Raw genomic sequence first — 14,353 nt, 5'->3', positions numbered from 1 at the left:
CCTTTCTCCTCCTGCTCCGGCGGCTCTCCAACCACCACCGTGCCCTCTTCCGCCTTCACCGGCTCCTCCGCCACCGGCCTCGACAGCCTTGCCACCCTCACCTTTCCTCCTCCAGAACAGCTACTGGGGAGTGGAGACGATACAGAGCAGCTCCCGGAGCCACGATGGAGATCAAAGGGATGGCGTACCCCATCCTGGAACAGCTGACTGTCTGGGAGAACCAGCTCCGGTGAGATTGCCGAGGGGCGCGGGCTTTCCCGGGCAGGACGGCAAGCGGCCGGAGTCCCTCCTTTCCTCCTTCCCAGGCCAGCTGGCAGAATTGGGCAGGCGGTCCCCTTGGGCCGCGGCGGCTGGCGCCCCCACCACACGAGGCCCCCTGGACAAACTGAGAGAGTTGGGTCGGAAATCCCCAGACCGCGGAGAACGGTGACCAGGGGGTCCCTTCCAAACACGTGACTCCCTGGTCTGGCTGGGAACAGTGCACTCTCCCGGGCTGCGGCAGCTGGAGCCCTCCCGCCACGCTTGGCACCCCGCACTGACTAGGAAATTCGGGCGGGCGCTCTCCCAGGCTGCGTCGGCCAGCGACCCTCCCCGCGTTCGGACCCCCAGGCCGGCTGGCACTATTCCAAGTCGCTTCGGCTGCCGAACCTCCCCCACGGCGAGAGTTTTCCAAAGTTAAAGGACCCACAGCAAATTTTCCTGGTGGAACCTGCAGATAAACGTGTGCTACGAGCGCCACCTACTGGGCAGGATAAGAAAAACAGAACCCAGAGATTTCACAGAAAAATCTTTCAACCTGTGGGGTCCAACACCCAGGGAAATCTGACTAAATGCCCAGACGCCAGCAGAAGATAACGGATCACGCTCAGAAAATTGAAAATATGGCCCCGTCAAAGGAACAAACCAATAGTTCAAATGAGATACAGGAGCTGAAACAACTAATGCTGAATATACGAACAGAAATGGAAAACCTCTTCAAAAATGAAATCGATAAATTGAGGGAGGACATGAAGAAGACATGGGCTGAACAAAAAGAAGAAATAGAAAAACTGAAAAAACAAATCACAGAGCTTATGGAAGTGAAGGATAAAGTAGAAAAGATGGAAAAAACAATGGATACCTACAATGATAGATTTAAAGAGACAGAAGATAGAGTTAGTGATTTGGAGGATGGAACATCTGAATTCCAAAAAGAAACAGAAACTATCCAGAAAAGAATGGAAAAATTTGAACAGGGTATCAGGGAACTCAAGGACAATATGAACCGCACAAATATACATGTTGTGGGTGTCCCAGAAGGAGAAGAGAAGGGAAAAGGAGGAGAAAAACTAATGGAAGAAATTTTCACTGAAAATTTCCCAACTCTTATGAAAGACCTAAAATTACAGATCCAAGAAGTGCAGCGCACCCCAAAGAGATTAGACCCAAATAGGCGTTCTCCAAGACACTTACTAGTGAGAGTGTCAGAAGTCAAAGAGAAAGAGAGGATCTTGAAAGCAGCGAGAGAGAAGCAATCCATCACATACAAGGGAAACCCAATAAGACTATGTGTAGATTTCTCAGCAGAAACCGTGGAGGCTAGAAGACAGTGGGATGATATATTTAAGTTACTAAAAGAGAAAAACTGCCAACCAAGACTCCTATATCCAGCAAAATTGTCCTTCAAAAATGAGGGAGAAATTAAAACATTCTCAGACAAAAAGTCACTGAGAGAATTTGTGACCAAGAGACCAGCTCTGCAAGAAATACTAAAGGGAGCACTAGAGTCAGATACAAAAAGACAGAAGAGAGAGATATGGAGAAGAGTGTAGAAAGAAGGAAAGTCAGACATGATATATATAATACAAAAGGCAAAATGGTAGAGGAAAATATTATCCAAACAGTAATAACTCTAAATGTTAATGGACTGAATTCCCCAATCAAAAGACATAGATGGGCAGAATGGATTAAAAAACAGGATCCTTCTATATGCTGTCTACAGGAAACACATCTTAGACCCAAAGATAAATATAGGTTGAAAGTGAAAGGCTGGGAAAAGATATTTCATGCAAATAACAACCAGAAAAGAGCAGGAGTGGCTATACTAATATCCAACAAATTAGACTTCAAATGTAAAACAGTTAAAAGAGACAAAGAAGGACACTATATACTAATAAAAGGAACAATTCAACAAGAAGACATAACAATCATAAATATTTATGCACCGAACCAGAATGCCCCAAAATACGTGAGGAATACACCGCAAACACTGAAAAGGGAAATAGACACATATACCATAATAGTTGGAGACTTCAATTCACCACTCTCAACAATGGACAAAACATCTAGACAGAGGATCAATAAAGAAATAGAGAATCTGAATATTACTATAAATGAGCTAGACTTAACAGACATTTATAGGACATTACATCCCACAACAGCAGGATACACCTTTTTTTCAAGTGCTCATGGATCATTCTCAAAGATAGACCATATGCTGGGTCACAAAGCAAGTCTTAACAAATTTAAAAAGATTGAAATCATAAACAACACTTTCTCGGATCATAAAGGAATGAAGTTGGAAATCAATAATAGGCCGAGTGCCAAAAAATTCACAAATACATGGAGGCTCAACAACACACTCTTAAACAACAAGTGGGTCAAAGAAGAAATTGCAAGAGAAATTAGTAAATACCTAGAGGCGAATGAAAATGAAAACACAACATATCAAAATTTATGGGACGCATCAAAGGCAGTGCTAAGAGGGAAATTTATTGCCCTAAATGCCTATATCAGAAAAGAAGAAAAGGCAAAAATGCAGGAATTAACTGTCCACTTGGAAGAACTGGAGAAAGAACAGCAAACTAATCCCAAAGCAAGCAAAAGGAAAGAAATAACAAAGATTAGAGCAGAAATAAATGAAATTGAAAACATGAAAACAATAGAGAAAATCAATAAGACCAGAAGTTGGTTCTATGAGAAAATCAATAAGATTGATGGGCCCTTATCAAGATTGACAAAAAGAAGAAGAGAGAGGATGTAAATAACTAAGATCAGAAATGGAAGAGGAGACATAACTACTGACCTCACAGAAATAAAGGAGGTAATAACAGGATACTATGAACAACTTTACTCTAATAAATACAATAATTTAGATGAAATGGACGGGTTCCTGGAAAGACATGAACAACCAACTTTGACTCAAGAAGAAACAGATGACCTCAACAAACCAATCACAAGTAAAGAAATTGAATTAGTCATTCAAAAGCTTCCTAAAAAGAAAAGTCCAGGACCAGACGGCTTCACATGTGAATTTTACCAAACATTCCAGAAAGAATTAGTACCAACTCTCCTCAAACTCTTCAAAAAAATTGAAGTGGAGGGAAAACTACCTAATTCATCCTATGAAGCCAACATCACCCTCATACCAAAACCAGGCAAAGATATTACAAAAAAAGAAAACTGCAGACCAATCTCTCTAATGAATATAGATGCAAAAATCCCCAATAAAATTCTAGCAAATCGTATCCAACAACACATTAAAAGAATTATACATCATGACCAAGTAGGATTCATCCCAGGTATGCAAGGATGGTTCAACATAAGAAAATCAATTAATGTAATACACCATATCAACAAATCAAAGCAGAAAAATCACATGATCATCTCAATTGACGCAGAGAAGGCATTTGACAAGATTCAACATCCTTTCCTGTTGAAAACACTTCAAAAGATAGGAATACAAGGGAACTTCCTTAAAATGATAGAGGGAATATATGAAAAACCCACAGCTAATATCATCCTCAATGGGGAAAAATTGAAAACTTTCCCCCTAAGATCAGGAACAAGACAAGGATGTCCACTATCACCACTATTATTCAACATTGTGCTGGAGGTCCTAGCCAGAGCAATTAGACAAGAAAAAGAAATATAAGACATCAAAATTGGAAAGGAAGAAGTAAAACTATCACTGTTTGCAGATGATATGATACTATACGTCGAAAACCCGGGAAATCCACAACAAAACTACTAGAGCTAATAAATGAGTACAGCAAAGTAGCAGGTTACAAGATCAACATTCAAAAATCTGTAGCATTTCTATACACTAGTAATGAACAAGCTGAGGGGGAATTCAAGAAACGAATCCCATTTACAATTGCAACTAAAAGAATAAAATACCTAGGAATAAATTTAACTAAAGAGACAAAAAAACTATATGAAGAAAACTACAAAAAACTGCTAAAAGAAATCACAGAAGACCTAAAGAGATGGAAGGGCATATCGTGTTCATGGATTGGAAGACTAAATATAGTTAAGATGTCAATCCTACCTAAACTGATCTACAGATTCAATGCAATACCAATCAAAATCCCAACAACTTATTTTTCAGAAATAGAAAAACCAATAAGCAAATTTATCTGGAAGGGCAGGGTGCCCCGAATTGCTAAAAACATCTTGAGGAAAAAAAACGAAGCTGGAGGTCTCGCGCTGCCGGACTTTAAGGCATATTATGAAGCCACAGTGGTCAAAACAGCATGGTATTGGCATAAAGACAGATATATCGACCAATGGATCGAATAGAGTGCTCAGATATAGACCCTCTCATCTACGGACATTTGATCTTTGATAAGGCAATCAAGCCAACTCACCTGGGACAGAACAGTCTCTTCAATAAATGGTGCCTAGAGAACTGGATATCCATATGCAAAAGAATGAAAGAAGACCCATATCTCACACCCTATACAAAAGTTAATCAAAATGGATCAAAGATCTAAACATTAGATCTAAGACCATAAAACAGTTAGAGGAAAATGTAGGGAGATATCTTACGAAACTTACAATTGGAGGCGGTTTTATGGACCTTAAACCTAAAGCAAGAGCACTGAAGAAGGAAATAAATAAATGGGAGCTCCTCAAAATTAAACACTTTTGTGCATCAAAGAACTTCATCAAGAAAGTAGAAAGACAGCCTACACAATGGAAGACAATATTTGGAAATGACATATCAGATAAAGGTCTAGTATCCAGAATTTATAATGAGATTGTTCAACTCAACAACAAAAAGACAGCCAACCCAATTACAAAATGGGAAAAAGACTTGAATAGACACCTCTCAGAGAAGGAAATACAAATGGCCAAAAGGCACATGAAGAGATGCTCAATGTCCCTGGCCATTAGAGAAATGCAAATCAAAACCACAATGAGATATCATCTCACACCCACCAGAATGGCCATTATCAACAAAACAGAAAATGACAAGTGCTGGAGAGGATGTGGAGAAAGAGGCACACTTGTCCACTGTTGGTGGGAATGTCAAATGGTACAACCACTGTGGAAGGCAGTTTGGCGGTTCCTCAAAAAGCTGAATATAGAATTGCCATACGACCCAGCAATACCATTGCTGGGTATCTACTCAAAGGACTTAAGGGCAAAGACACAAATGGACATTTGCACACCAATGTTTATAGCAGTGTTATTTACAATTGCAAAGAGATGGAAACAGCCAAAATGTCCATCAACAGACGAATGGCTAAACAAACTGTGGTATATACATATGATGGAATATTATGCAGCTTTAAGACAGGATAAACTTATGAAGCATGTAATAACATGGATGGACCTAGAGAACATTATGCTGAGTGAGTCCAGCCAAAAACTAAAGGACAAATACTGTATGGTCCCACTGATGTGAACGGACATTCGAGAATAAACTTGGAATATGTCATTGGTAACAGAGACCAGCAGGAGTTAGAAACAGGGTAAGATAATGGGTAATTGGAGCTGATAGGATACAGACTGTGCAACGGGACTAGATACAAAAACTCAAAAATGGACAGCACAATAATACCTAATTGTAAAGTAATCATGTTAAAACACTGAATGAAGCTGCATCCGAGCTATAGGTTTTTGTTTTGTTTTGTTCTTACTATTATTACTTTTATTTTTTTTCTCTATATTAACATTCTATATCTTTTTCGGTTGTGTTGCTAGTTCTTCTAAACCGATGCAAATGTACTAAGAAACGATGATCATGCATCTATGTGATGATGTTAAGAATTACTGATTGCATATGTAGAATGGTATGATTTCTAAATGTTGGGTTAACCTCTTTTTTTTCCGTTAATTAATAAAAAAATAATAAAAAAATAAAAAAAAATTTTGGACTAGTATTACTGTTAAATTTCATGATTTTGATCATTGTCTGTGTTCATGTAAGAGAATGTTCTTCTTCTTAGGAAATACACACAGAAGTATATAGGGGCCAAAGGGTAGGCTATCTCCAACTTACTCTCACAGGTGCACAAAAATATGCATGTATGTGTATGTGTATGTAATATATAGAGAGAGGTAGAGAGAGGACAATACAGCAAGTGGGGCAAGGGGATGGGTTATGCTGAGTACCTTGCTTGCACCTTTCAGTAAATCTGAAATTATAACCAATTTTTTAAAAGGCAAAAAATACTCTAAGCTGTTACTATCCCTTAGATTCCAAGAATCTTCTTAAGAGGATATCATACTTCTCCCTTTATATATTCCAATCTTTAAGCAAACAACTATTTGGGGTGGGAGGACAGCTATTTTTGATGAATGTAAGGACTGTCCTGAGATTTTTTATGACCCTGATTCCCAAGTTGTCAATAACTGCTGTACGGAATTTTATTGACCAAAGCCTACGTATTATTGAAAATAATACTCTCAGTCATTTGGGGTAACCGCATTTTTCATTGATTTAGTAGATTCTGAAAGTCTTAGTTGGAAAAGAAGAGAGCCCTATTTGCTTCTATGGCTTTTATCACTGAATTTGTTGGTTAAACTAGCCCAATAGTGTGATGCAGTGCAATTCCATAGCCCCCTTTCCCAAACAGGAATCACATCCAAATGTGTTACTCTAAGAACAATTTCAAAGGAAAACTTTGTACCCAGCTTCCCACATTGGAGAGCTTGGTTCTTCCCACTTACCGTACCCTCATCAGGGTCATAGAGCCTCTGTATCAGCTGGACCGTCGTGCTTTTCCCACAGCCGCTGTTCCCAACCAGGGCCACCGTCTGCCCACTCTGGACCTTCAGGTTGAGGCCCTTCAAGATCTATGAGGGGAAGAGAGAGAGAAAGAGCATGTGCAACAACGTCTAAAAGTGGAGCAATTCAACTCCATGTTAAGTTTGAAAAAGTATCCAATAAGGGAATAGAGCACCCAAAGGGAAAAAAGCACACAGAGATCCAAATAATAGAGATTTCCCTCTTTAAGTGGACTAAATAATCAATCTGAGTTGGGAATTCCTGTAAATATTACTTACAGTACCTTGACATTAGCTCGAGATGGATAAGAAAAATGAACATCATTGAACTCCAAATTGCCTTTGATGCTGTCTGGTTTGTGTCCTCTCTCTGAAAAACTGTCAATTTTAGGATTCTAAATAAAACAAAATTCAATGACTATTCCATCACAGGACAAACAATTAAATTTTTAAGGAATATGTTTCAGCAAAATCCAAAAATAGGAACTGGGAGGGCACAACCTCCCTCACATGACATGGAACCCAAGGTGGAGAATATGTGTGTGTGTGTCTGTGTTTTGTTTAAAAATATATTCCTATTCAGAAAACAGGCTTTTCCTGAAAAGTACATAAGGGATATATTTATTTCATTGAAAAATTTTGGCATATCCTCGGAAATTTTCTAAATGGTCAGAAATGCATGTTTATATGATGCAGTAACAAAACATACTATATTTGATGCAACCAGGTATTTCAGCATTTAATGAAAACAGCTGATTCCTAAATAATACACATAATGGTCTGGGCCATGCCTTGGGCTCCCGTCTCATTTAAGTCACTCCCCAGCTTTACAGGGTAGATGTCATTGTCCACATACTACAAATGAGGAAACTGAGGTCAGAGAGGACAAACTCATCCTCATAGTCAAGTTATTTAGGAACAATATAAACTCCAACATATTCAGAAACTGAGCAATTTTATTGTGACTTAGATCATTGAAACAGGAGGTGTTACATGGAGTAAATCATCAAATTTCAGTTATGCACCTTGCATTTTATCTGTATAAATGCAGTGACCTACAGCGTATATCAAACTGTATGTCAGAAATGTTCACTTTATTTCACTGCAGTCCTTCAAACTTATTCAATATAGTTGATCCAAAATCATATCAAACATGTGGTGATGATTTTTTTGGTGGGGGGACAACCCATAGCTAAACATACTGTCAATTTTGGTCCCAATTATCTATCCACCCCTCTGCATAGCGGTCATAATATTCCGTCTGACTACAACATGAAAGAGAAAGAGAGAAGAAACTAGCACGACATCTTTGCTCTGTACTCTAATAATCATTCACTCGTCATTTCCAAAATGAGATGTGTTCTTCCATTATACTAACATTACACTTTTAGAAATATTGATAAGAAGCATTTTGTTTCATCCACTACTAAAAGGAGGCCATTTCTTTAACTTTACATCTTTAAAGTTTACCTGATATGTAACTATTATGGACTGAATCATGTTCCCTTCAAAGATATGTGAGTCCTAAGCCCCAGTCCTATGGATGTGAACTCATTTGGGACAGGATCTTGGAAGATGTTATTCATCAGGCTAAGGCCAAACTGAATTAGGATGGACCTTCATCTGGTTTGACTGGAGTCCCAATAAGCAGAGGAAATTTAGTCACAGTCAGGAATAGGAGATAGAAGGAGATAGATGACCACGTGACAGAGGCAGAGATTGAGTAATGGATTGTTTGCAAGCAACCACCAGAATGCTATAGACATTGGAGAAAGCTTGATCTTAACCACGCTTCGATTTTGGGCTTCCAGGCTCCAAAACTATGAGACAATAAGTTCCTGTTGTTTAAACCAACCCCTCTGTGGCACTTTGTTACATGAACCCTGGTAAACTTAGTCAGTAACCTAAAGTCAGATTTCACTATCCAAGGTTCAAAGATATTTTTGGCATTAAAACAATAAATTACTTACACTATCAATGATACTGAAGATAACATATGCTGCTCCTCGTGCATTGGCAAAAGCATCTATACATGGAGCAGCCTGTCCAACACTAAAAGCTCCAATTAGGATTGAAAAGAAGACCTGAGGCAAAGGAATACAAGGGAAAAGTTATCAGTCACATTTCTAGCATTCATTATTATCTAAATTATGATGTGTTTGAAATCTACCACAAAAAGAACTTTTAGGCTTTTCCTTTTGAAAAAATTTTAGCAAATTTTAATATAGTATTTCATTGAATGAACTGGTTTTTCCAACCTCAAAAATAGCTTTTTTTTCTCCAGCTTGCCAAACTATCTGTTGCTTTTCTCCTGAGCTTGTACAGGTTCAAAAAGATTTTTCAAATATACTTCCTTGACTCTGAAGCTTATGCCACCAGAGAGAAAACGTTTTCCATTTGTGCTATTATTCAAACTCATAAGATTTTTGCTAGCTATATGTGGAATTGCACAGGAAGTTAAAAAACAAGAAAAGAACCAGACTAGATTTTGGTCCAGGAAATTTTCCCAAGAGCACCATTTTAAAGATTTATTTTGATTATCTTTTTTTAAATATAAAAGTAATAGTATACACATTATAAAACACTAAATCACACCCTTGTACACCGGTAAGGAATTCCTTTGCACAATGATTCTTTATAATAGCACACAAATCAACACATTTCCCTTTCACATTTTTTTTTCACTAGGAAAATAAATTGATACAGGAAAGTCCAGTATATAGATTTTAAGAATCCAGGGTCTTACCATAACTTAGCTGAGGAAAACATGAATAGAGAGAAATTACTCCTTTCTCTCTGGGCATGGCACAAATTCCACAATAGTTTAGATTTTCTCAGACGGCATTAACAATAACACTTCACATACCCGAAACTCAAATCCCTGTCCGATATCTATCCACTATTTACAATAGAGGTAATAGCCAGTAAGGAGGCATAAGAAGATCCTACCAAAATAGATACTATAAAGTTAAGACAATAGAACTCCAGCCCATCATGCAGAGGGACATTCTCTGGGCTCCCATCTCATTTAAGTCACTCCCCAGCCCTACAGGGTAGCTGTCATTGTCCACATACTACACATGAGGAAACTGAGGTCAGAGAGGACAAACTCATCCCAAAAGGTAAATGGCAAAGTCAGAGTTCAATCTCCCTTCTGCAGAAAACTCCAGAAGCAAATGAGAAAGTGGAGAAAGGTAGACAGCAACCAAAGCGACAGCCAGAGTGGTGATGAAAAGTGATAAAGAGAGTCAGCAATTCAGTAGAGTCTGAAAACATCCCTGTCCGAGCGTTTTGAAATTATTGTTTTTCTTAATGACTCTAAGTCATTGTGAAAAGCCTGAATTATGTCCAGTAGACTCTGTTTTGGATGTCAAGGAAGTGCATTTGGTTTTGAATGATTTCTCTTTAAATGGACACGTTCTGATTTTCACTGACATGGAAAGATGCCACAAAATGTCACTAGTTTATAAAGAAAGTTATAAAAGGGTATGCATAACATGATCCCAGTTTTGAAAGAAAAAAATTACGTATATGCAGAAAATAATCTGAACGATATACACCAAAATTGCCATTAGGAATATATGGATTATTAGATCGTAAGTAATGTAATTTTAAAAATTCTGTATTCTAATCCTTTGTACAATGCATGCATATTATTTTTAAAATTAAAAAATGAAGTTATTTTCATTTTGAAAAAAGAAAACAAATCAAAATCAGCTATCCAAAATAATTTATCATGTATTTCCATTAGCAGATGTTTTATATTATGTACTTTTAACATTCATACAAGGACCCATCTATAATAAGGTTTACTTTCTTATAAAATGTAACTTAACAGCATAACTCTAATACATAACTCCAATACATATTCATTCATAAATTAATTCAATTTTTATTTTATTTAAATGTTGTATGTTTATCAATTGGTCTCTTTCTTGTCGCAACTCATACTTGTGCTATTATGTGTACTCTAGAAGGTCTGCTCTGCCCACAATACAAAATAAAAATTCACCAAAAGATAAAAGTACTAAAATCATGGCTCATCCTTTGAAAAGCAGGTATATGAAAGGAAAGAAAGAGTGAAGAGAAAAATAACATTTCCAGGTTCTCCGTAAATAATAGGAACACTACTTACTGTCATTGTATTTCCTATGGTGTATTCTTTTGATATAACTAGAGTGGATCCATACCAGAAGGCCAGTGCATAGGATGCGTATATTAACAGGAAGGCAATGCCCATTGAAATATTTGCAGAAATAGCTTTTTTAATTCCAATCTTTTTGGCATTCTCTAAATGTTTCTGATACCTACCAGAAAATGAGGGGGGAAATGTTATAAGACCAAGAATCCATAATCTGAGCCATACCTACCTCTTGTCTGGTTGGTGGCTTAAGGGACAAAGCCATCAAGATTATAAACCCCTGATGATGCCCAGCCTCCCAGGAAATGATCCCACTCAGGACTAGAAGAGATCGAAGCCTTCTGTTTGCTGGCCTGGGCCCACCTCCCTTGCTCTCTACGAGTCCAGCCAATGTTCCCGTGGCAGTTTCAGAATTGAATGCTCACCACTGGAGGAGGGATGGGTTTGCCTTCACCTTCATAGCTGGTATCACCACACAGGGTTAAGGTGAAAGGAAAGAAGCCAAACCAACCAAGAATGGCACAGAAAGTAAATGCTATACTGGACTTATAAAAATGTTGGTTTCTTAACTCGTCTCCATTTCTATTCTCCAGAGAAAAGAAAATTCTCCCTCCACTGCCCCCATGGGTGAAGGACAGGAGTGGTGCACGCTCTTGTATATAAACTTTGGATGCTCCTCTCTGATTTGTATCAGTTAATTTATTATTTATTTATTTTGACCAGGCTGACCTTCAACCATCATGCTTGAGTACAAGGTTATAAAGTGACCATTATTTATGGGATATGGGTTCTTGCTCAGTTTTTCTAGATTTAAGTTTCAGCCTCTCTCAAATAGAGCAAATAAAGCTTACCTTGCAAGATACTGTAAGGGTGATAATTATAGAAAGTAGTTAGTACAGTGTCTGGCACATAGTTGGCAAAACCCAATAATCCCTATTAATAGCACTATTACTATTATTGTATAGAATTCATCTCTTCCTGCACATTGCTCATTCTATTATTATCATATTTTTGAATAGTAATTCAAATCCACATTATTGGTTTCTAGGATTTGATATAAAATGCAAATTCTGGAATGGTTCATTAAATTACAATAATTTTCACATCAAATTACATTAAATCTACTCTTCCATGCTAGACTTATGATGTATAACATTTAATTTTGATTCCCTAAACTCGGAAAAAAAAATCCAATGATATACAATAAGACCTTGGGAAAATACAGTACAAATTACACTTGTTTCTAACAAAAAACCAACATCATCACATCTAAGTTCAACCAAATGGGCCATGGGAATTCATTGTTTTTGTTTTTGTTTCAATAAATGCGGCCTCAAAAAGTCTGTCTTCTTAATCACTTAAGCACTCAACTCTTCCACATATTTTCCTCCACTCTGGGTGCTGCATCTGTTCGGCAGAGCTGAGTCAGGGGGATAAAGCCATCACATGCCACATCTAGCACTTAGGATCACTCCTGTGTGGTTTGATCTCAAGCTTGCAGGAAGATCTATGTCTGCCCCACTGTAACCCAAGGCTGCAGTGACATGGTGGACATGCTGTAATTACCTCCACTTAGGCGGCTCGCTGACCGCGGCTAGGGACCGGCACTGATTACACTGACATCCTGAGGTCCACCTGAGGGCTAGTGTGGTCTGTGTGGACTATTGTGTACAGGAAGCAGCAACGAGAGAGAAAAAAGGAAGAGGTTAGAGAACTGGGAACATGGTTTTGAAGAGGGCATAAGGAAAAGAAAAAAAAAAGGAAATGAAATGGAGGGAATTAAGGAACTTTTGCTTTTAATGCTGGAAAATATCCAGAGAGAATTTTAATTTCAAAGAGTTGTGGGTACCAGGAAGTCCCTTAAAACTGCAAAAGAAAAGACTTCACATAGAATCATACTTCAGCTAGCTTAGGGGATGTTACTGTTTGAAGGAAACTAGTTGGGAACATTAAGAACAATTAATGCCTTACTTAAATGGCATTTAGTTTTTGTATATCAAGTTCCTTTAAAGCAGGGGCCCTGCTTTAAAGGAACTTGATACACAAAAGTCTGAGAATTTGAATGAGAAAAAAAATTACATGTTATTTTTACTAACCTCTACCTGAAATTTAGCATTTCCTAAAGTTCTAAATGCAGGGAAAAAACGGCTATCAAATTAAGAGTAATATCACTTTGTTACCAATAGAAATCCCAGATTTTGTTCATATCATGTTATAATTGCTGCAGCTATTTTGAAATATGTTATATACCCACATTCTCAATTCGAAATTACAGTAGTTACTAGACCTATAGTTAGACCTTATTATGTAACACATTAATAATAAAGGCACATATTTACTGTCATAATTTCAAAACTATTTTGATCAACTGTGCTTCAATATAATTGGTTTTATTTGTAATCCTACATATTGCACTTCATGCATTTAAAAACATTATTCTGGGAGGGCCACGGTGGCTCAGTGGCAGAGTTCTCGCCTGCCATGTCGGAGACCCAGGTTCGATTCCCAGTGCCTGCCCATGCAAAACAGACAAACAAACATTATTTTAAGAAGGGAGCCCATAGGCTTCATCAGACTATGAAAGAAGTCCATGGAACAAAAAATTAAAAATCCTTGCTTTAGAGTCTGATATGAAGCTATAGTCCTAAGTAGAGGGCGTTTATATTTTGTGGGGAAAGGATTAACAGTAAGAAAGGGAAAAATAATAAACACATACCACAAAAGAAGAATAACAAAATGTAAAAGAGACTTCTTTGAACTAGTAAAGAACCTTCCTAACCTTTCCAGCTCTTTGTTCTGGCCTCCAAAAGCTATCACCGTCCTGATTGCCCCCAGCGCCTCTTCGGCCACAGCACCTGCTTTTGCATATGCAGCTAGTTCTTTGTCACTAAATGCTGAGAGTATCTGGACAGAAGAGAAACATCCATGACTCTTGTTTGGAGAGAAATGTTAAAGACAGTCTGTCAAATCTTGAACCTTATTCTTCCCCCAATACTTTCCTTTACCAAAAATTGAAGTCTTATAATAAATGACTCAGTTTATCACATCCAGGGGCTGCTTCCACTTCTTACAAAGGCCGAGTCTGATGATCCATCCTGTGACATGCCTCAAGAGCAGTCAGTAGAAGGAAGTCCGCATACAATTCTCTAAATCCCAATTTCATGAAATCCCATATCAACTATATTTTTGTCTCTGCTAATTGTATAATACAATAAA

The 14,353-nt window shown here is 37.9% G+C and overlaps 1 protein-coding gene across 2 annotated transcripts in view; it reads right to left on the bottom strand.

Moving 5' to 3' along the window:
- ABCB4 (ATP binding cassette subfamily B member 4) overlaps positions 1-14,353 on the bottom strand; it is an 84,453-nt gene that overhangs the window by 51,917 nt on the left and 18,183 nt on the right. For both annotated transcript variants that reach the window (XM_077147967.1, XM_077148033.1), the window contains 5 exons: positions 13,917-14,041; positions 11,132-11,303; positions 8,967-9,080; positions 7,281-7,391; positions 6,940-7,065 (listed from right to left, as the gene is read on the bottom strand). In XM_077147967.1, coding sequence (XP_077004082.1) covers positions 6,940-7,065; positions 7,281-7,391; positions 8,967-9,080; positions 11,132-11,303; positions 13,917-14,041 — 648 coding nt within the window. The remainder of the gene's footprint in view (positions 1-6,939; positions 7,066-7,280; positions 7,392-8,966; positions 9,081-11,131; positions 11,304-13,916; positions 14,042-14,353) is intronic.

This window comes from Tamandua tetradactyla, chromosome 1, assembly GCF_023851605.1.
Source record: "Tamandua tetradactyla isolate mTamTet1 chromosome 1, mTamTet1.pri, whole genome shotgun sequence".
Taxonomy (NCBI): Eukaryota; Metazoa; Chordata; class Mammalia; order Pilosa; family Myrmecophagidae; genus Tamandua; species Tamandua tetradactyla.
Note: the sequence above shows the minus strand (reverse complement) of the source record. Positions and strands in the feature narration are given on the sequence as shown.